Here is a 23,602-nt window from a genome sequence, read left to right as displayed (position 1 = left end):
TAGTGTGATGTGTGGCTGGATGTACCGTGTAAGGTTGGTACAGCCCATCCTAAATCTCACTTTGCATGGCACTGCATCAGTTGTGCCATGCGTCTTGCACCACATGGTGCAAAAACCCTAGGTGAATGAGAACACATCTGTAATAAGAACTGTAGGTAGGTGTACTGTACAATTAATATGACTGAACACAATTGGTGCCACTCGTTGTTCCCCCCAAATGCTTTCCCTCAGGAAACTCCTCCACGTCTAATCTCACACAGCAATGCCCCATGTGACTCTGTTAGCAGGCTGTGGCAGGGCAGCATTAAGCAGCCGTGGGCAGGGTTAGGGCATCATCACTGTACAGGACCCAGCAAGGCTGGCACCTCACTCAAGCTCAGCCTGCACACAGAGCAGGAGCCATGTGACGGCTGTATGACTTGGTGTGTGTAATTCCCTCCTGCTCCACAGCTACCTGACACGAATACTAAGCTGTAACACTGAAGACACTGCGGAGACAGCTCATTGCAGAACCGGGGAGGACATCCACAATCACATACAGCCATGGAAATCAAAGACCAAGGGGCACAGATGGAGCCACTGCTGCCAACGGTAAGGTACCCCCACCCCTTCCTCTTCTGCACCTCAATAGTGATGCTGTCTGTGATAAATATGTATATGAGCCCCTATACACTGGGCTGAGCATAGACTATGATGGGGGATGCCTGCTGCTCAATAAATGGATATTGTAGCAGAGGAGCAGTCCTCTCTGATCTGTTACACTGTATCATTTAGCAGTAGGAGCTTGCAATTCATTGTATCAAGTGCACCTGTGAGGATGTTAGGTTAATCATCGCAGAAATAATAGATCTGCTCAGTGAAACGTTAGACACGATATTCTATGCAAGAATAATGCCATGCAGGGAAGGTTTATCAGTGGCAGCCTGGCACAGCAGAACAGCACATTGCACGTACCATGGTGTATGGTGACATTCTGTTGTATATCATACTGTTGTATTATATACTGTATATATCCATTATTGACACCTCTGATAATGGTACAAGTCATTAATAAGCCTATTAAATGGATGCTTTCGTGTTTGACAATTATGGTAGCTATTATGTGATAATTGTATGTATAAATAAATATATATATATATATATATATATATATATGTTGCACTCAGTGATTTCACCAATGTATAAGTGAAATCTCGCTGTAGAATTGATGTTGTCTTATCATTCCCATCCGTTGTCTGAGATGCACACGCGTTACAAAATAAATATTGCACACTACAGACTGCATTGGCACTGCTGTCAGAGGGCAGGTCATTTCCATCTTGTTGCAGTTATGCCTTATAGCCTTCTCCATAGGCAAAGTAATAACTAGCTTGCAGTGGCTTTGCTATAATTGCATCTGTATGAAAGGTACTGTACCTTGTGTGGGTGCAAAATGTAGTAAATTACCATGTACTTTGCAGAGGAACAATATCCCCATGCTTTCTAAATCAGTCAATTAATCAGCGCTGGCACAGCTGATTATTCCAATGTAACAGCCTCAGAAAAGACCTTGTTTTCTGTGTCACAGACATCTCTAATTATTGTCAAGTATTCATAAGTATAGCTTGTTGGAAAAAAGAACATCTCTGCTGAAGGCTGGCTCTCCATTTATTCTTTCTGCCAAACAAGCCATTTCTACACTTTTTTAATTGTAATTTCAAGAAATGTAGTAAAATGCTGTTTTACTTTAATCCATTTTTAATTCTATTTGGCCATTACAATGGGGCCGTTTCTTTGCAGCTAATCTGGCTGTTTGGGTAAACAAGATGCCTGGGAGTAGTTTTGGATGAGTCTATTAGTAGTGTTGTGTTCTATGGGGGTCATTCCGAGTTGTACGCTCGTTATTTTTTTGTCGCAACAGAGCGATTAGTCGCTAATGCGCATGCGCAATGTCCGCAGTGCGACTGCGCCAAGTAAATTTGCTATGAAGTTAGGTATTTTACTCACGGCATTACGAGGTTTTTTCTTCGTTCTGGTGATCGTAATGTGATTGACAGGAAGTGGGTGTTTCTGGGCGGAAACTGGCCGTTTTATGGGTGTGTGCGAAAAAACGCTACCGTTTCTGGGAAAAACGCGGGAGTGGCTGGAGAAACGGAGGAGTGTCTGGGCGAACGCTGGGTGTGTTTGTGACGTCAAACCAGGAACGACACTGACTGAACTGATCGCAGATGCCGAGTAAGTGTGGAGCTACTCAGAAATTGCTAAGAAGTGTCTATTCGCAATTCTGCTAATCTTTCGTTCGCAATTTTGATAAGCTAAGATTCACTCCCAGTAGGCGGCGGCTTAGCGTGTGCAAAGCTGCTAAAAGCAGCTTGCGAGCGAACAACTCGGAATGACCCCCTATGTACAGTGTTGGACTGAGGCAAGAATGGCCCACCGGGGGAATGCTGTGGTAGGGGCCCACATTTAGGGGTGTGACCAGTCTCCAGAGGGGGCGTGGCCAGCCACCACATTGGTTTCCCTAACCATTCGCGAATGGGCTGGGACCCTTGAGATACAGTATATATATATATATATATATATATTTATTTATTTTTTCCTTCTAAATACCGCTAGTGCATGCATGATAATAACAGCAATGCGCTGTAGAAAATACTTCATAGTCCTGTGCCATATAATGTAACATACATTTTATGTAGCTTAGAAAATCAAGTGCACGGTTTGGAACCTGAGGGCCCCCAGGTAGTGGGGCCCACCAGTAGTTTCCCCTGTGCCCCTGTGGGCCAGTCCAACCCTGTCTATGTATGTATGCTATACAGGTGAACCAATAATTTGGTAACATATGTAATATTTTTTGAGAGATTTGGGAAGGTTAAAGGAGGACAGGTTGTGCATGTGCCTTTGCAACTTGTATAAATAGGCATGTTAATAGCTATCAGCATTACATTAGTGTAGAACAACAGTTCAGTGATTTCACAGACAAGTTACCTGCGATACATAGTATACAGTAATGGGAAATGAATGAGGGTCAAAAGAGTATACAATCTAAGAGGTTTGTGAACTGTAGGAAGTGACTAAATCATTATTATTATTATTATTATTATTATTATTATCATCATTGTTGCCTTCTTTTTTCTATTCTTCAGATTAGTAAGTAGTCTTGGGGCTAAATGTAATTGCCTCCAAGTTGTCGGAGCTGTGGTACTTTGTTCAAGTCTGCCTGTTTTTTTTTATTTTATTTTTTTATTAATGCAGCAATCATTTACAAGACAAAACCAATCTGGTTTGACCACATCCCCTCCTTAGAAAATACAAAAAAGTTTAAGATATGTGCGGCTGTGCACTGCGCACAAGGGGCACCGGTGATGGTTACTATGGGTGACAGGGGTGCGGGTGCGATTGTTCCTCCCAGCACATCATGCCGGGGGAGAGGACTAACTACTGCTTCTGAACCTACCTCTCTCTCCAGTCAGCACACAGCAGCGTGTGCTCTGCTTGGCATAGAGGCTGCTGCAGCAGTCAGTCTCCTCTCTCTCACTGCCCAAAGTTCCACGTTCTGCTTTACAAGCAGGTGGGGAGAAGGGTGGACACTGGGCCCTTGGCTTTGCTGGGGCACTCCAACAGGCCTGGGTAAAAAGCACCTGCCCCCCACCTCTCAGTGCCACTGTCCTCAGATGCAGCACTAAAATCTCACAAAAACAAACAGGAGGCGTCTATCTCTTACAGAATGCTCATGTTGTATTAGAATTTTAATAACACAGAATTGCACAGCCACTTCCCTGCAGCTGTGCAGTTCCATGCAATCATAAATTAGGCCATAAGTTCACTGCCAGTAAGTGCTCAGCTCCTCTCTTAAGGTGCTCCTGGTCTGTACACAAGATAGTTATGCCCCTGATTCTATGTAGATGAAAAGAAGGATGGAAAATTATATTGTAAATAATGTTTTCATTGAGATAGTTGTTGTGCAAAATTCACATATATATATACAGGGGCATCTTCAGAGAGGAGGAGGCCCATGTGCAGTCTCCTTCAGGGCCCCCTCCTCTCTAGCCAGCAACGCTCTTGACGCTGGGCACTAGGGTCACTAGGGGCCCTAGCACTGTCCCAGAGTCTAGTGTACATGCGCAAGTGTCTGGGAAAATGGCACAGCAGCCATTTTCACAGCGATACACCGGGGAAATAGTGCAGCAGACATTTTCTGCAGTGCTGCTGCGACACGGGACTCCAGAGGGTAAGTATTGAAAAAAATGGGTGCAATGTATGCGGTGTGGGCCCCCCTCAGGGGCAAACATAGGATTTGTAGACGTGGGTTTACACAGACACACGTGTATTTTTATATATATATATATATATATATATATATATATCTCACCAACAGGAACAATGAATGGCCCTTGGGAGGCAGTTGAAGTTTCAGAAAGAAGGTCTATTCAATCGATGTTTCGGGGTATATACCCCTTTCTCAAGACGTAGTAGAGTACAAAAACTTGCGCTTGCCCAGCTGTCGGTATGCTGGCGGTCAGGATCTTGGGGCCGGTATGCTGGCCGCCGGGAGCCCGGCGGCCGGCATACCATACTACATCCACATATACAGTATATGAGGTACATATATGGAAACCCCTGATCCCTTGTAAATTATATTTTGCCCGCAAATAGGATACATTGCAAGCCACAGCTGGCTATATTGTGTTCCTGGAGACTTTTTGTAGTGTGCACTTCTTGTAGTGTGCACTACACCACAATGTTTGCTGCTTGCTTCGGGCAGGGGAGTGGAGAAGGAGAGACAACAGGAGAGCTGCTGCTAGGCATGCGCAGCAGCACATATCCAGCCATCTCCGATCTAAAGCACCGAGAACTCTGACAGTCAGCAGAGCTCTCTGACTGAATGGCTGAGTAGCTGCCGTGCATGTGCGACAGCTCCGGACCTGGCCGCGGCAATCAGTGTAGAGATGGAGACAGAGCTTTCTCCATCTCATAAAAACATTCAGACCGTCTGGGGGGTTTCTGGGTACTCAGAACCCCCCCCCCCGCGCGCACGTGCGCTATTGCCCCTAGACCACCGAAAACACAGCACCCATTATAAATACACCAGTGTATATAGATAGAGAGACAGAAAGATAGATAGATAGATAGATAGATAGATAGATAGATAGATAGATAGATAGATAGATAGATAGATAGATATGCATATACACAAATGTATACAAGGTAACCATCTCTTTATGATCCTGTGTTTGCTCCTGTACATATATTGAATACATGGCCCACACAATGGGCATTAATGTGGTGTTGGTAAACCTTTGCTGCTTTATTAGCTACCACTCTTTTGTGAAGGCTTTCCACCCTGATTTTGAAACATGGCAGCAGAGCAGTGTCATGGTCTTCAGTACTCACCTCTCCGGAGTCCTGCGTTGGCAGTGGCCTTTTTTTCTGGTGATTTCTGTATGCACAATAGAGAAAGCACAGGGAAAAGGGCCATAGTGCATTAAGCTCTGGCACAGCACCAGTCTACTCCCATGCATTGCTGGATCGGACAGAGACTGCACACAGGGTCCCTCCTTCTCTTAATGTGCCCTGCTAGGGACATTCTCATTCATTCAGTTACAAAAATAATTTTGGGTGGGCATTAATGTTGGGTGATCGGGCCTATCTCATAATTGAGTTCCAGTTCATCCCAGAGGTGTTCAATGAGTTTAGGCCTGTTCTTTGATTAGGACAGTTACATTTCTCCATACCATACTCAGCAAACCATTTTTTAGTGGGCCCTGTGCACAGGGAGATTGTCATGCCAAAATAGGAAGGTGCCTTCCCCAAACTGCTGCCACGAAGTTAAAAGCACACAATCCTTTGCAATGTCATTGTTTCTATTAATTGTATGCATTAAGATTTTTCCTATCTGGAACTACGGGGTTCAGGCCAAACTATGAAGAACAACAAAGATCATTATTTCTCCTGGTGTTCTGCTGGCATCCACTAAACTCAAATTCGTTCGTCAGACTACTACAGTAGATGGTGAAGTGTGATTCTTCTCAATCCAGAGAATGCATTTCCACTGCTGCAGATGATGTTTGGCATGGCATATGGTGATTTGGGACTTTTGAGGTGTTACCCATTAAAACTCAATATGTGTTGCTCACAAACACACAAACAACTATATTATTAACTAGAGCAAAAAGCCATTAACTCTGCCATTGTCCTACATACTATGTTGAACATATTACACCTTCCTTCTTACTAAGACTGGGACCCTATAGCTAGGTTAACGGGTTGGACAATCACTCAAAGACAGGATTAAGTGAATTGTACACTATGTAGACAAAAGTGATTGGACACTGACAGCAAATAGATCAACAATATTTTATTGAAGCCTTAAGAACACTGAGGAAGGTCAAGTCGGTCTAGAATGCACCCATTGCTCCAGTTCGCCCCAGAGGTTCCCAGTGGGGTTAAGATCTGGACTCTGAGCTGGCCAGTCCATCCAGGTTACTGAATTGTGTGTATACCAGTCCAGCGTCACTCTGGAAACATAACATCCTGCTGCCTACTATGATTCCCTTTCCAAACTCAGTTAGCTCCTTTTGGCAAGCCATTTTGTTAGCAAATGATCTAATCAGTGCCCATTTTATACCTTCAGGAGCACACCATTTCACTTGTACGGGTAGGTGGGGAGGATGTCCAATCCCTTTTGTCTATATACTGTATCATATACTGTATCACTGCTTTTCTGAATTTCTGAAGGATGTTATGTTTTAGGTGATAATTACTTTCCAACCTCCCAGAAAAATCAGTGCTGTGCATTGAGAGCACATATTTGCATTCAAATTTTTTTTAACCTTAACTCTTCACGTAAAGGACAGTGTATTTTCAAATAAATGTACATATTTTATGTTCTTTAATATAGAGCATAACTTCAAGTTAATGTGTTTCTCTGTTCTATTAACATGCAAAGAGTTGCTTCAAGACCTGTACCCATGACTGCAATCAGGGGGGGTTACTGCCAGGACTGGAATCCTTGGCCCCTGACAGTGAGGGGTGGGCGCATCTCTTGGCTCCTACCGGCGCCCCTCCTATATGTGACAGCAGCATCTGGTGGTGCTTGTTTTACTGGAGGCTGTGGAATGTGGTGCATCATGGACACATGTGGCTGTGTTCAGGTAAGCCGGTGGTAATGTCCTGAAGTCTCTGGCAGAGCGGGAGGACATTGTTGCACTTGTGGTCTGCAGCGGGACTGTTGGGGCCAGAGACTCTGGTCGGTCTTCACAACTCCCAGGGTCCTGGCATATATGGTGTTAGTATCTTTCCTCTTGTACCTGGCTGGCCAGTGTTGTTTAGGTGGGGGATCTAATGTATATGAAAGCCCAGTGTTCTTTAACTGTTGCACATGTCAGGTGGTGCACTCAGAACAATGTAAGGTTGTTGTCATTTTGTGGGGAAGGGGCTTTGCTTATTTTATTTGTCCCAGGCCCCACAATTTGTAATGGCAGCCCTGCCTGTGCTGTTTTATTTTATGTTTTGTTTTACTATGTCCTCTCTGTGCATTATTAGTATTACACCCATTGTTCAGTGCTTTCTTGGAAGTTCTGCTGGGATTGCATTGCTATCCTGCTGATATGGGGGATCCATCTTGGGCTGGGTAGCCAAGCATGCAAGTGCATGCCAGGGTGACCTGATAGGAACAGATCTAAATTAAGGATTTATGGGGCAGTATGCAATATACTGGTTTGCAGCAACCACCATGATCAGTTCATGCAAAGAATACCTTTTCTAGCTAAACTGGAGCTTAAGATGAAGCTTAAAACTCCTCCTCCTCCCATTACAGAAAAGTCATTACAAAGGAAACTATTCAATAAAAAAAACCCACATAGGGTCCTATTTAATATAAACAGTGATAGTTAATATTTTCTATCATCAGTGCTTTCCTTGGTGCAGAAGATGTGGCTGAAAGCGGCTGGATCACTCTCGCCTCTGAATAGCCTGCAATACTGTCAGCACACTTACGACATGCCATGGCAAACCCATCCTATGTGCAAACACCCTGTTGCCACACTGATATACCATCCCAGTCACAAATGGAGATACCCTACCTAATTTACCCAGAGCTGTCAACCCCTCATTTTGACACCTGTAGAGGATTCCAGGCAATGCCATGCTGATTGACCGATCCCCTCACCTTCAGTCACTCATGTAGAGACATAGGGATAAATTTACTAAGATTGGAGTTCTATTTAAGATGGGATTTTGCCCACAGCAACCAATCAGATTCTACTTCTCATTTATCTAGCACCTTTTAGAAGATAATACCTGAAATCTCATTGGTTGCTATGGGCAACATCCCATCTTAAACAGAACTCCCATCTTAGTAAATTTACACCACAGACTCAGCACCATGTCCAGACTCTGTTCCTTCAAGCACAGTCATCCCTTCTCTTACTCCTACAGTACTTCATGGGCTGGGTGGTAGATGCAGTACACAGACATCATCGTGCAGCACTGTCACACGGGGGTTTCCACTTCACACACACATCTAGGCCTAATAATAGTAAAGGTGGTGGGGTTGGAATCTTACTGTCACAGTTTTTCCACATACACTGTTCTACCTCAGGTTCCATCACTCGCATTCACATCATTTGAAATTCACTCTATCAGGATTTTCACCCCCCTCTCTCTGTGTGTTGCAGCTATCTATCGCCCTCCTGGGCAACCTAAACAACAATTTCTAGAAGATTTTTCTGCCTGGCTCCCACACTTCTTATCCTCTGACATCTCCACCATCATTATGGGCGATTTCAATATAACTCTTGACAGTCCACAATCTGTTCATGCATCCAAACTCCTCTCTCTAACCTCCTCTCTTGGCCTAACCCAATGGTCCGACTCCTCTACTCACCAGGAGGGCCACTGCCTTGATCTTGTGTTCACCAGGCTCTGCTCAGTTTCCCAACTCATTAACACTCCTTTCCCTCTCTCTGATCACGACCTGATCACCTTCACAATCTTTTCTATTACTTTAAATTCTAGGACACTAAAACCAAGCAAGCCTCCTCTAACACACAGAAATACTAACAATATAAATTTTCAACAACTTTCCACTTCTCTGCAACAACGTCTCTCACCAATCTCTACATTCACCACAACTGACACTGCTGTATCCCACCTGCACCAGACCCTAGAGAGTGCCCTTGATGAAGTTGCTCCAGCTACCCATCACACTCCACGTAGGCTTAGATGCCAACCATGGCACTCTAAATCAACAAGACACCTACAAAAACTGTCACGTAAGGTAGAACGTCAGTGGCGGAAATCTCAGAATCCAAGTGACTTTCTCACATATAAGACTACCTACCACTCCTATCGTCAGGCCCTGGACACTGCCAAACAAACATATTTCCAATCTCTCATCTCTTATCATGCCACCAACCCCAAACGACTTTTTAATACATTTAAATCACTTCTTTACCCTCCCTCACCTCCCCCACTAGCTACTATCAGTGCACAAGAACTTGCTTCCTACTTCAAGGATAAGATTGATAAAATCCGAGATGAAATGGTATGTTCTAACTCAGCCAGTGACCTGCTCAAATCCCTATCTGAACCCTCTGGCACTTTCTCTTCATTTGATCCCACAAGTGAAGATGAAGTATCAACACTCTTTTCATCCTTCTACTTCACTACCTCTCCTCTTGATCCTATACCCTCACAGGTCAGCAAAAGTTTGTCTCCTGTGCTTATCCCAACCTTAACTAAAATCTGTAATCTCTCTCTCTCTACTGGCATCTTTCCATCTCTGTTTAAACATGCAGTGATTACTCCCATTCTGAAAAAACACAACTCTGACCCAAACACACTCTCTAACTACCATCCCATTTCTCAGCTACCCAGTCCCTCCAAGCTACTTGAGAGACTTGCCTACACTCGCCTTACACACTTTCATAACTCCCACAACTTACTGGACCCACTTCAGTCAGGCTTTCGTGCCCAACACTCCACGGAGATGGCACTGACCAAAGTAGTGAATGATCTGGTCACTGCTAGATCAAAAGGCCATTACACACTACTTATTCTTCTAGATCTCTCTGCTGCTTTTGACACTGTTGACCACTCTCTTCTCATACAAACACTAGAGTCCCTAGGTCTTCAGGACACAGCCCTTACTTGGTTCTCATCCTACCTATCTAATCGATCTTTCAGTGTTCGCTTCTCTGATTCTACCTCCTCTTCTCTACCTCTATCAGTTGGAGTACCGCAAGGCTCAGTCTTAGGTCCTCTGCTTTTCTCAATCTATACCTCCTCTCTTGGTAAACTAATCAGCTCCTTCGGATTTCAGTATCATTTGTACGCTGATGATACTCAAATCTACCTATCCTCCCCAGATTTATCACCATCTGTATTGGCTCATGTCACTGGATGCCTGTCTGCCATTTCATCTTGGATGTCATCTCGCCATCTCAATCTCAACATTTCCAAAACAGAATTAATTATTTTCCCACCAGCTAAGGGTAGTTACCAACCTGATATTGCCATAACTGTTGACAATGCAACTATCCACCCTACCCCACAAGCTCGCTGCCTAGGTGTCATCCTTGACTCTGAACTGTCGTTTGTTCCACACATTCAATCTATCTCTAAATCATGTTACATGCACCTTAAAAACATATCCAAAATACGCCCTTATCTTACACAAGACACTGCAAAAACTCTGATCCATGCACTCATCATCTCCCGCATTGATTATTGTAATAGTCTCATTACTGGTCTTCCCAAACATAGGCTCTCACCACTTCAATCCATTTTAAATGCAGCTGCGAGGCTAATCTTCTTCGCCAGACGTTCTTCGTCTGCTGATCCGCTCTGTCAGTCCCTCCATTGGTTACCGGTATTCTACCGTGTCAAATATAAAATACTTTTACTTACATACAAGGCTATTACCCAAACTGCACCATCATACATCTCCTCACTCATCTCAAAACATCTCCCTACCAGACCCCTCCGCTATGCACATGATCTGCGTCTCTCATCCAGATGTATTACCTGTTCCCACTCAAAATTACAGGACTTTACCCGGGCTTCACCCACTCTGTGGAATGCCCTCCCACGCACAATAAGACTCTCCACTAGTCTCCAAACCTTTAAACGTTCCCTGAAAACTCATCTCTTCAGACAAGCCTACCAAATTCCTGACCCACACACATAACCTTCAATTCTTCCCTATCCAGTTCCATTCCCTCTGCACAGTCCCCATAACCTCACATTTTGTCTTCCAACATTGCTGGGTGATCATATCATACAACCCACTAAGAAGCTAGCAATCTGGGGAAACATTATGTAACAGGTTGCATCTATCCTTGTGTATCAATACCTATTTCCCTCTAGATTGTAAGCTTGCGAGCAGGGCCTTCCTACCGCTATGTCTGTCTTTGCCCTGTTTTGTTCTATAACTGTTGTTCTAATTGTAAAGCGCAACGGAATATGCTGCGCTATATAAGAAACTGCTAATAAATAAATAAATCATCATGATGTCAGAACTTTCAAATGGCACCCTCCTCTTGTTGGTGAACTATACACATGTGTAGCCAGAGTATCTATGGTGCTGTAGCTGGCTGTTAGATAACTGACAGACTAAGAGCACTTTAGACTTTGACCAAGTAATATACCTGCTTTACACAGTATGAAATATTTTCCTCATATCTGTGTTATGATTCTGCTAATGCCATACAATACAGAGCCTTGTATTGACCACCATACATTATGGAGAGCATTGTTGTGACTTTCATACAATACAAAGAGCATGTTTGTGACTGCCATACAATACAGAGAGCACACCATTGACCGCTATATGATACTGAGAAGTTTTGAAACTGCTACACAATATCATACACTTATCCCTAAAAATCACTCCTCAAAATTCATTAATTCCTTCTGGATAATAAAAGCAGCCTCATTCAACATAACTGACCATCTATATAAACACTAACTCCCTAATCTGCATCATTAATTAAATCCTCTCACATTCATTACCTCCTTCAGTCTAATAAAAAACCTTTCATGTCAATTAATCACAATAAAAGCATTAACCTTGTCAGTTTAACTTAATTACAACATAAATCTTCATGCTCACAATAAAACCCATTCACAACTTACCTCCTTTAACTTATAAACTTTCTTCAACGATACCATGTACTTCCTCCCTTGCTTCCCACTCCAAGTACTCCTAAGCTGCACTTGCCTGTTGCTGTCCTGATTATGAATGCTATTCTCTGACACTCTGCATGCTGAGTGTGCCAGTTATTGTGCCCTGGGAAACACATCCCTTTGTGGCTTGTGAGGAGGAGGAGGAGGAAGCTCCAACCACTAGGGAGGAGGAGGCAGGGGCCGTGCATTGTAGCTATAGACTGCACCACTCCTGCACTGCACTGCTTCATTCATCCACCAGGTTTGTGTATGTGACTGAAGCTAAGCTCCTGGTCCCTCCCCAGCAGCTCTGCGTATGTTATGTGCAGCCTTATTGACTGTCCCTAGTGGCTGCATTGGCACCCAACTCTCAAACCACCCTTCTGCCCTGCTCTCACACCTACAACATCCCAAGCTTGTGGAAAAGTGACAAAAAAAAAAAAACATATATATATATATATATATATATATATATATATAAAAAACAGAATTTTCGATCATGATGGCAGCAGACGGTAGGTAGGTTCCCTAAGTCCCACTGGGCCCTTGGCAGCAGCCTGTGGAGTCTTCTCAGTGATCCAACCCTGGATGGAAAAGCTTACACTACTTTCAGAAGGAGGCAGCTGGATATCTCCATTAATATAATGCAGGCCTTCTCTGATAGAGCCGGATAGTGTTTAATATTAGCTACAACTGTATAGCCAAAGATGGGACAATTGTTGCATTGGAACAATAATTTTATCTCACTAGGGGTCCTTACTGTAGCATTGCACTACATAAAAGGTACAGCAATAATACCAAATATCTGTTTTGTAACATGCTGAATAGTAGTAGCAGTATTTACAAAAACAACTTTTGCTGCAGGATACAGTTGAGATTTGTGCATAAAATCCAATCCACACAGTAATGTTCAACCATATGTCCTTAAAGCTTATGATTGAACATAAATTAAAATTATACCATACCTACCAACTGACCCAAAATTGGAAGGACAGTCCCACTTTTCAGGGTCTGTCAAGCACTGTCCCACCATCCCACTAATGTGCCAACAAGATGAAAATGGTGGTGGGTGTGGCTCACAGCACAGCATTTCTCTCAAGGCCATGAGGTTACTCCCTCGCCGCTGGCAAGCACAAAAAAATACTTTTTCCTGTAAAGAAACTAGGAGGTATAATTATATAGCCCAGCTTTCACAGTATGATGAAAAGGTGTTCTAATATACTGTATTATGGGCCTAATTTAGCATGAGTTATAGTTTTACGAACAATCAAAAAACTACAACTCGTTGCACTAGCATGCGGGTGGCTGCCCAGCACAGAGACAGACCGCCCCGCATGCTGGGTACTTCCCCCTACTAAAATGTGAGCGCTTTGCTAAACAACAAAGCGCTTGCATCTTTAGGGTAGCCCCCTGCCTTCGCAGTCACTGGTCCGCCATTTTTTGGGTCATAGCGGCTGCGTTTGATGTCATGCCCGCAAACGGTCCGGACACGCCTCTGTTGTCTTTAAGGTGCCCCACCATTGAAACAATGCCAAGAAGTTGCCGCAATGCTGACCCATCACCGTCCCCAACCATCACTTAGACTGTGATTGCTTGTGATCGCAATCTAAGTCCCTGTGCATGCGCGCAGCAGCATCCGCGCATGTGCAGAAGTGCGGAAATCGCTGATCATAAATTTATGCACTTTTGCAATCAAAGTTGAATCCGTCACTATACAGTATTCCATAGAAATGTTATAGATAGTATTATATATATATAAGGGGGTATAGGGATACCGGCGACTAATGTGGCTAAAAGGTCGTGTTTAAAAATTTTTTTTTTTTTTTAAATGAAAGTCAAAAAATATAAAAGCAAAAACTTTTTAATACATGAGAGTAAAATCAGTTTTTTTAAAATGTTTGGAGTGCAAGCAAAGATTTCATACAAAATAAAGTACAAAAATATAAAAGGATAAAGGATAGGAAATAAACTTAACTTGAAAACACTAAGTGGTCAGTACAGGCCCAACGCGTTTCGTCTCAACAGACCCTTGAAGAAGTCTGTTGAGACGAAACGCATTGGGCCTGTACTGACCACCCAGTGTTTTCAAGTTAAGTTTATTTCCTATCCTTTATCCTTTTATATTTTTGTACTTTATTTTATATGAAATCTTTGCTTGTACTCCAAACATTTAAAAAAAAACTGATTTTACTCTCACGTATTAAAAACTTTTTGCTTTCATATTTTTTGGCTTTCATTTTAAAAAAAAACAACATTTTTTAAACACAACCTTTTAGCCACATTAGTCGCCGGTATCCCTATCCCCCCTGTTTTATGCATTTTTAACAACACTATACCATTGTTGTATTTTTAGGGTTTGGCTGACACCTTTTTATAAGGGAAAATGGGCGTTTAGTATTTTTGTGTGGTGAAACCTTTTAACGTTTACATAGCCTTACTGAGACTTTCATTTCACAAGTGGCGCTGTACTATCTTCTTATATATATAAGGTCTTATGTGAGTTATATGTGCCTGGGTCATCATTGTCATTTATTGTACATGAACTCTAGTGGGCATTTCTTAATGTGTTTCTGCAGGATTATATGAGCCCAGTTTGTATTAACACACCCTGATTAAATGTACTTAAATGTCAGTTCCGTCTTCCACCCACCTGTCCCACCTCTCCAGTCATCAGTGCACACATATTTCATGCAGTGGCGATTTTATGTGTGGGCTAGCAGGATGCTGCGGCATGAGGGTGTGGCTGTGGTCACACCACCCGTGCCATTAATTGCATGTGCCCACCTGCTGCACGGGCAGCCTCTTGCTCACTTCCTGCTAATCATGTAAAGCTGGGCAGGTGAGGTAAAGAGCCAAGAGCCAGGAGACCTATTGCCTCTCCATAAAGGGAATCTAGATGCTACCCTACTAGTGAGTGATGAGGACACAGGCAGCGGCACATAAACACATATGCACACACACACACACACACACACACACACACACACACACACACACACACACACTCTCTCTCTCTCTAGAGGGGCCCTACCTGTGCAATGTGTATACGAGGCTACCTGGTGCAATGTGTATAAGAGGCTCTACCTAGTGTAATGTTTATAAGGGGCTACCTGGCGCAATGTGTATAAGTAGCTTCCTAGCACAATGTGTGTAAGAGGATCTACCTGGTACAATGTGTATAAGGGGCTACCTGGTGCTCTGTGTATAAGAGGCTACCTGACAAAATGTGTTTAAGAGTCTCTACCTAGTGCAATGTGTATAAGGGGCTACTGGCGTAATGTGTATAAGAGGCTCTACCTGACACAATGTGTATAAGGGGCTACCTGGCGTAACCTCTACCTGGTGTAACGTGTATAAAAAGGGGTCTACCTGATGTGTATAAGGGATACTACTGTGTGGTATAATTTGACATACGGATACTACTGTGTTGTGTAATGTGAATTGGTACTATTCTACCACCACGCCCCTTTCCCCATGAAGCCACGCCTTTGGCGTGCACTGTCACTGTTTGGAATGGGGGGCACTAAAGGAAACATTCGCCCTTGGCGCCACAAGGTCTAGAAACGGCCCTGATTTCATGCACAATATGCCATACAAACTGGAGTAATGCTCATTCTTCAGCTATAATTCTTATTGTGTATAATATGTTTTGCTAAAATAGTCTGCTTTTACAGTATATGCTATAGACCTGTGATGGACAACAGGTAGCCCTCCGAGCCTACACCTGCATTTCACTGCTCTTTCTTCTTTATGCCCCATCAGTCCTTCTCTGAGATCTATACTCCCAAAAAATGTTTGTTATAGCAGGTATCTCTTGTTTATCGTACATTACAATGTCTGCTGATATCTTACAGTTTGAGGTCTCTTTCTATGATTAAATGAAATGTTTTTACTTCTGATTGAGATTAAGGGTAATAAGTGTCCCTTTAAAGATTAGATGACCATGCTTCGGGTTGTTACTGCTACAGACCATTTACAGTATACATAGGGCTATGTCTATACATGTATTGTGGCTATATTTTCTTATATTTCTGCTATGGTATGTGCTTGTTTGCTGGAATTCCATTTCTGTATGTATAATGCATTTAGAATAAAGCTAAACTGCATAAGCATCTGGGCAATAGAAAATTACACACAGCCTGGCTGCTGCTCTGCTCTCAGCGCTGCTTCTGCTATATTTGGAAAGCCTCAAGGTTGGATTGACATTGGTTTGATAAGCTAAGAGCGAGATGACTTATTTTCCTAATAGAACTCAAGACAAATGCTTTCCCCATTTTGATAATGCATTACACATATTATTGACTTACTTTGCATTGTCCTGCTGCAATATGGGGGTAATTCAGACCTTTTCGTTCAGCGGGCGGTCAGGTCTAAAATGCGCATGCATATGCACTGCACTGGACAGGCGCGTTGCACGGGTACAAAGCGATGGGTTTGTGCGAAGGATCCATTCGTATGGGTGTTCGCAAGGAGATTGACAGGAAGAAGGAATTTGTGGGTGGCAACTGACCGTTTTCTGGGAGTGGTTGGAAAAACGCAGGCGTGTCCATGCGTTTGCAGGGAGGGTGTCTGACGTCAATTCCTGTCCTGGACAGGCTGATGTGATCGCAGCGGCGGAGTAAGTCCTGGGCTGCGCAGAAACTGCACAAGATCTGTTTGTACAGCTCTGCTACACATGCGTTCGCACACTTGCACAGCGAAAATACACTCCCCCTGTAGGCGGCGACTATCTGATTGCAGCAGTGCAAAAATCACCTGCTAGCGATCAGGTCTGAATTAGCCCCTAAATTAAAATCGTAACCCCTTCCAAAATGTATTAAAATAAGCATTTGTATACCAGGGTTTAGACCATTGCAAGCTTAAGGTCATTTATAAAAGTAGGCTTAGTTCGCAGTTGGAACTGCAAAATCTGCCTATCGGTGCTGGCCGTAACCAGTTTCAGAAGTGATAGAATAACCATTATTACAAAACTATCACCTTCATCCTTGGTAGGATAGTGTGTACCACATTGACACCATCATTAAACCTTGGATGTGAACGTATTTCTGGAAGATATGGCTATTCCGTTTTTCCATTATACCCAATAAAATCAAATTAATAACATCCTTCTTTTGGCACCACACATTTATTAATTGGGACAATGAATGAATGTTATTATATATATGTATTGTATATATGGATATATTGGGTGTTGCTGGGGTACAGTTAACAATGAAAGTAATGAATGATCTGAACCAGGAAAAAATCCAGATTACATATAACATAGGAAACACCATTGGTGAACGGTACATCCTTAGAGACAGTGGGGCAGATGTATTAACCTGGAGAAGGCATAAGGAAGTGATAAATCAGTGATAAGTACAAGGTGATAAACGCACCAGCCAATCAGTTCCAACATGTAAAGTGTCAGTTAGTAGCTGACTGGCTGGTGCGATTATCACCTTGCACTTATCACTGGTTTATCACTTCCATATGCCCTCTCCAGGTTAATACATCTGCCCCAGAATTCTTACAGTCACTCCAGGAAAAAAAGTGTTGTTATAGGGCTAACAGACCCCCAGTTGTTTTACCTTTAATCCTCCTTATTTGATTCAATATATTGATCAGATTTTCTTAGTGATAGTAGGTCGGGTACATTCATATGCAGGGGCAGGCGGTGGTGGCAACGGATCATTGCGGGGCGGCGGGGGGGGGGGACAAGGGCAGGTCGGAGGCATTTTCAGGGCAGCTGCATGACATCACACATTGCAGATTTAGCAGAATCTGCAATTCAATCTGAAAACCCATAGACTTATAATGTACATAATGATAGTAAAATCATATTACACGTTATACAGACATTAAACGCTGCATGCCCTCTAACATGACGCATAGGATGAAACAGATACTGAGACATCATCACAGCAGTCAAAAGTAGGAAAGCATTATGAGTTAATTCATTAATACTGAAATCACAAACATTTCCAGGTACACACATTTGTGATGAAGTTAACATGTATAGGATGTGATTTAGAGCTCAGTCTTTGTATTGACTATTAGAGAAATTGGGGTGCTTAGTTCAGGTAATTAACTGGGGTCCCAAGCTTGAAACTTCAAAGTCAAAAGTACAACGCTAGCTAAATTAAAAAAAGACAAGTGTGAACAGGTTTGAGCTTGTTTGAATTCAAAAGGATAAAAGGTATAGTATCATGAAAATACAAATACAGTAAAGTTGGCTGTGAAAATTAAAAAAAACTTTAAAAACACCATACAATTTAGCTATTTTACCTTAAACATGTTCAAATCAATTTAAATCATAGTTGCCAGCTTTCTGACTGCCCCCTCCAGGAGGGGCAGCCAGGTGTGCCCACAGGGGGGCGGTGCAGTGGGTGTGGCTTGATATAAAGGGTGGTGAGGGACATGCTGCAGCTAAGGAGGCTGTGGCTGAGTGATTGCATCAATGTGGCCATGCCCCCCACTATACAATGCTGAGATCACCGGCATTGTAAAGCGAGGGGTGTGGCTACGATGATGCAGCCAGGTCCGCCTACTTCACTGGGCTGAGCAGCGGTTATAGGCTGGATCCGGGAGACTTGTGCACTCTTCCAGGGTGGTTGGGAGAGCCACTTAATTTTTTGGGAGCCTCCTAGTTGCATCTGGAAGAGTAGGCAGGTATGGTTTAAATATTAACCCATGAACAGTTTGACAATCTCTGACTAGAGCAGGGATTTTGCAAGTACAGAGTTTAAGGCTTTACTGTAGTAATAACTCTATGCACCATAATTAAAATGTTCAGTTTTACAACCCGGTACTGTATCTGGAAACCAAAGATGGCTGACAAATATGATCACTGAATTTGTATAAGCCAAAAAATATAATTTTCTTTCCGGTAAAAACTACAAAATGCTCAAGTGTAAGTGTTATTACTGTAGAAACTATTCAAATGGATCCCGTGTGTTTTAGTGTAAGAGCACCAATAGCCAAGCACACTGATTATGACATTTATCCTCCGTTACACAACTAGCACTGAAATATAATGGAGAGCATGGGCTCATTGCGACAACACTAGGTGGGGTTGAATGATTGCCATTTATGGGGGAGATTAATCAAATCTTAAAGAGAGATAAAGTGGAGAACTTGGCGAAGGAAAATTATCAGCTTCTGACAGGCTGTGCTAGTGAAATGACAGAACTGATTAGTTGTTATGAACAAATTCTCCACTTTAGTTCTCTCCAAGATTTGATGAATCTCCCCCCTGTATATTGAAAATAATTTTCCTCCACCGGTATGTAGCCATATTATGTGTTTAATTTTCTTTAAGCTGTATTATACTGAAGTTTTGCCATCTGAAAGTCACACTAGCAGAGCTTTCTTAACAACATTTAAAAATAGAAAACCCATATCAGTGATTCTGATGTTTAACACAGAAGCACCAATTCTGCCTGTCTCTCTAAGCAGTGGGCTTATTGCAGAGACTGCAGGGCAGCTGGCTCATTTAGTTTAGAAAGGAAAAGGGCTTTCAATCAGGGCCATAGGCAGGGGTGTGTGAGCTGTGCCGTCACCCAGGGTGCATGGCTTGTGGGGTTGGCACTGTTTCTGCCCCATGGCATCTGCATATGGCTAGCAGGGTGCCATAATCGGTATCCTGCGGCCAGTAGCGCTGCTGCAGTGCTGCTCAGAGCATACAAAAGTTGCTCTGAGCAGGTTGTAGAGGTGGGCATCTAGGGCCACAGACTGGGAGCCTATTAGATTCAAATGGCATTGCTTATCAGATTCAAGGTCAGAAAATGTACGCTTTCCAGAGCATGCGGAATAGGGGTACATTGCATCCCCATAGAATCCTATAGGGACAAGCAGATTTCTACAGTGTCTGCAGCTCACCTTTTTAATACACAGAAGGATTTATATGTATTGCAATACTGCTATTTGCAGAGGTTTTACCACATTTCTATACTTGACATTTCCTGCCCATGTGTGTAGAATGGACTGGCTAATCAGAAGGTGTCTTCTATATCAGTAAATGGTAGGCACAGTGTTTAATAACACGCAGGATATGACACGGGGAAAGAGGAAGTGAAACATGGTATGGAGATCACTAAAGTGTGGATCACAAAAGTTTGACCAAACAAATGATATTTTTTTCAAAAATTGGCACGTGTCAGGATCCCTGTGTTTGGGATTTTCGTGTTTTGGGCGCTTTGTGACTGAAACTCGGTGCCAGTTTCCTCGTGCCTGTTTCAGCTGCTAACTGGAATACTTACATTTTCTCCTGTGTTTGGACTCATCAATTCCATACCAATTCCACATGGTCTAGAAGGAGATGTTTCCTATTCAGCATGACTAAAGGGACTCCACTCTTGAGTGGTAGATATGCTTGTTAAACGCAACTAAATGTTAGTGCACAGTATAAAGAAATGTTACCTTTGGGTTTCATGAGCTCTACAGCGAGGAGGAATATCTAGCTTTGGAGTGGTTCATATGAATATAATCAGGTAGAGGTATTCGCAGCCAATGCGATGCGATTGCATTGGCTGCGCATATGCAGGTCCCATTGGTGCCGAGAATAGGGATATTGCGCTTAACAATGCGACCTGAATAACCCCCTACATCTGTATAGTGTTAATCGTATTTCGATTGTGCTCAGTGGCAGGTCATGTAGGATAGGTGCAGTGTCTTTTGCTATTATAGTGTGCAATATACTGTATTATGATCATGTCCAGTGTTGGATCTGTAGAGTTCTACTGTATAAATAAAGTAATACAACTGTACTGTGATCATCTCTAGTGGTTATATCATTTTGGGAAGGTCAAGTGTCAGATTTTGAATGACTCGTTTCTCACTTGACGTGCACAGATTTTTCTGTATAACAGTAAAGTGTTCTTTCAAATTGTTTTCAAATGTTGGTAAATCTGAAATATAATTTGGGATATACAGAGAATCAGAATGAATGACATAACAGTGACCACACACTATTTGTATAACTGTGATCAGGCATTTCATTTAGCATTGTCTTATGGATCACTGAGCTGGAAAGAGCCATTGGTGATAAAGTTGGACTCACGCTATCTGCCAGTTATTAAAGAAGAAGCCAAGCGCAGCCCATGTTACATATTCTCAAAAGTGGAATTAAGAGTCAATGAAATATAATGTTAAAAACTTCAGTCTACCTTGTTTTGTAATATGTTTATTTCCTCTACATAAAGAAAATGATTATCCACTGGATTTTATTGTAATTTTAATAAGCATACATAGAAATCCATGTCTAAGTCTTGTATTGCTCACATTTTGTTATTTTGCCTCTCAGTAAATTTTTTGATTAGCTTAAAATATCAGTTCCATGGGCATAGCCACCTACAGTACTTGGATGGTGGATGTCTATTCGGACCCTCTTCTTTTATGTTGTGTGGGCCACTAATTGAAATTGGCTCTCTATAAAGAACATCCTGATATGCAGAACCAGCTGCATCATCAGTTTTTCACTTCAGTCTACTGATGAACTAACAGATGAAATACCCCATGCCTGTAGTAACTGTGCTGGAGCTTCCAAGTGTTGTATGTTGGCTGACTAAAGCAATGACATGTATGGGGTGGGCCTGACATAATACTCACCTGTGCCATACTGTGCAGATTGGATCCATTTTGTGGAGGCCTGTGTAAAAAGGGGGACTGGCTGCCGCAATGTGTAAAAACGGGGACACCGTCTGCCGCAATGTGTAAAAAGGGGGACTGCCTGCCGCAATGTGTAAAAAGGGGGACTGGCTGCCGTAATGTGTAAAAAGGGGGCCTGGCTGCCGCAATGTGTAAAAAGGGGAACTGCCTGCCGCAATGTGTAAAAAGCGGGACTGGCTGCCGTAATGTGTAAAAAGGGGGACTGGCTGCTGTAATGTGTAAAAAGGGGGACTGGCTGCCGCAATGTGTAAAGAGGGGGATACCGTCTGCCGTAATATGTAAAAAGGGGTCCTGGCTGACGCAATGTGTAAAAAGAGGGACTGGCTGCCGCAATGTGTAAAAACAGGGACACTGTCTGCCGCAATGTGTAAAAAGAGGGACTGCCTGCCGCAATGTGTAAAAAGGGGGACTGGCTGCAGTAATGTGTAAAAAGGGGGACTGGCTGCCGCAATGTGTAAAAAGGGGGACACCGTCTGCCGTAATTTGTAAAAAGGGGGCCTGGCTGACGCAATGTGTAAAAAGGGGGACTGGCTGCCGCAATGTGTAAAAACGGGGACTCCGTCTGCCGTAATGTGTAAAAACGGGGACGTTGTCTGCTGTAATGTGTAAAAAGGGGACGCTATCTGCCGTAATGTTAAAAAAGGGGACGCTGTCTGCTGTAATGTGTAAAAAAGGGGGACGCTGTCTGCCGTAATGTGTAAAAAAGGGGACGCTGTCTGCCGTAATGTGTAAAAAGGGGGACTGTCTGCTGTAATGTGTAAAAAGGGGGATGCTGTCTGCTGTAATGTATAAAAGGGGCTCTACCTGGTGTAGTGGCGCTACTGTGCAGCGTCATTTGAATAATGGAGACTAATGTGCACCGTAGTATGAATTGCTATTATTTTGTGGTCCCGCCCCTTCCCCATGAAGCCACGCCCCTATATATATTTTTGTGTGCCTACGGCGCGCACTGCCCCTATCTTACATGGGGGGGCGCCATTGTCATTTCTTGCACGCAGCGCTAAAGTGCCTAGTTACGGCACTGCACTTAAGTATAGCCCATCTGGTCCTGTCTCACATAAGAGATACAGTAAAGCAAATTGCTGAAAAAATTGATGGCTATAATAGAAAAGTGTCAGAACAGTGCATTGCAGCTTGCGTATGGGTCGGTGTAGCTTCAGACCCTTCAGACTGCCAATTGCTGATTCCTGTCCACTGCTGAAGGCACCTACAATGGGTACATTAGCAACAAACTTCGACCATCTGGCAATGTAAGATGGCGGCCTGGTCTGATGAATCACAGTTTCTTTTACATTATGTGGATGGCTGGGTGCGTGTGCATATATTTCCTGTGAAAGAGATGGCACCAGGATGCACCGTGGGAAGAAGGCAAGCTGACAGAGGCAGTGTGATGCTTTGGGCAATGTTCTGCTGGGAATCCATGTGTCCTGCCATTAATGTGGATGTTACTTTGACACATATCACCTACCTAAATGTTGCAGAGCAAGTACACCCCTTCATGGCAACAGTATTCCCTGATGGCATTGGCCTCTTTCAGCAGGATAATATGCTCTGCCACACCACAAAATTGTTCAGGAATGGTTTGAGTAACATGAAAAAGAGTACAAGGTGTTGACTTGGCCTCCATGATCAGGAGATCTGAATCCGATCAAGCATTTATGCCGGAATAAGAAGTCTGAGTCATGGATGCCCCACCTTACAGGATCCGCTGCTAACATCTTCTTGACAGATAACACAGGACACCTTCGGAGGTCTTGTGGAATCCATGACTGGAGGGGTGAGAGCTGTTTGGCGGCACACGGGAGAC

The 23,602-nt window shown here is 43.2% G+C and overlaps 1 protein-coding gene across 1 annotated transcript in view; it reads left to right on the top strand.

Annotated features, from left to right (window-relative positions):
* Positions 1 to 307: 307 nt before the first annotated feature.
* SLC4A10 (solute carrier family 4 member 10) overlaps positions 308 to 23,602 on the top strand; it is a 562,469-nt gene continuing 539,174 nt past the window's right edge. Inside the window, exon 1 of the mRNA XM_063933638.1 lies at positions 308 to 591. Coding sequence (XP_063789708.1) covers positions 544 to 591 — 48 coding nt within the window. The 5' untranslated portion in view covers positions 308 to 543. The remainder of the gene's footprint in view (positions 592 to 23,602) is intronic.

The sequence above is a fragment of the Pseudophryne corroboree genome, chromosome 7 (genome assembly GCF_028390025.1).
Source record: "Pseudophryne corroboree isolate aPseCor3 chromosome 7, aPseCor3.hap2, whole genome shotgun sequence".
NCBI lineage: Eukaryota > Metazoa > Chordata > Amphibia > Anura > Myobatrachidae > Pseudophryne > Pseudophryne corroboree.
Note: the sequence above shows the minus strand (reverse complement) of the source record. Positions and strands in the feature narration are given on the sequence as shown.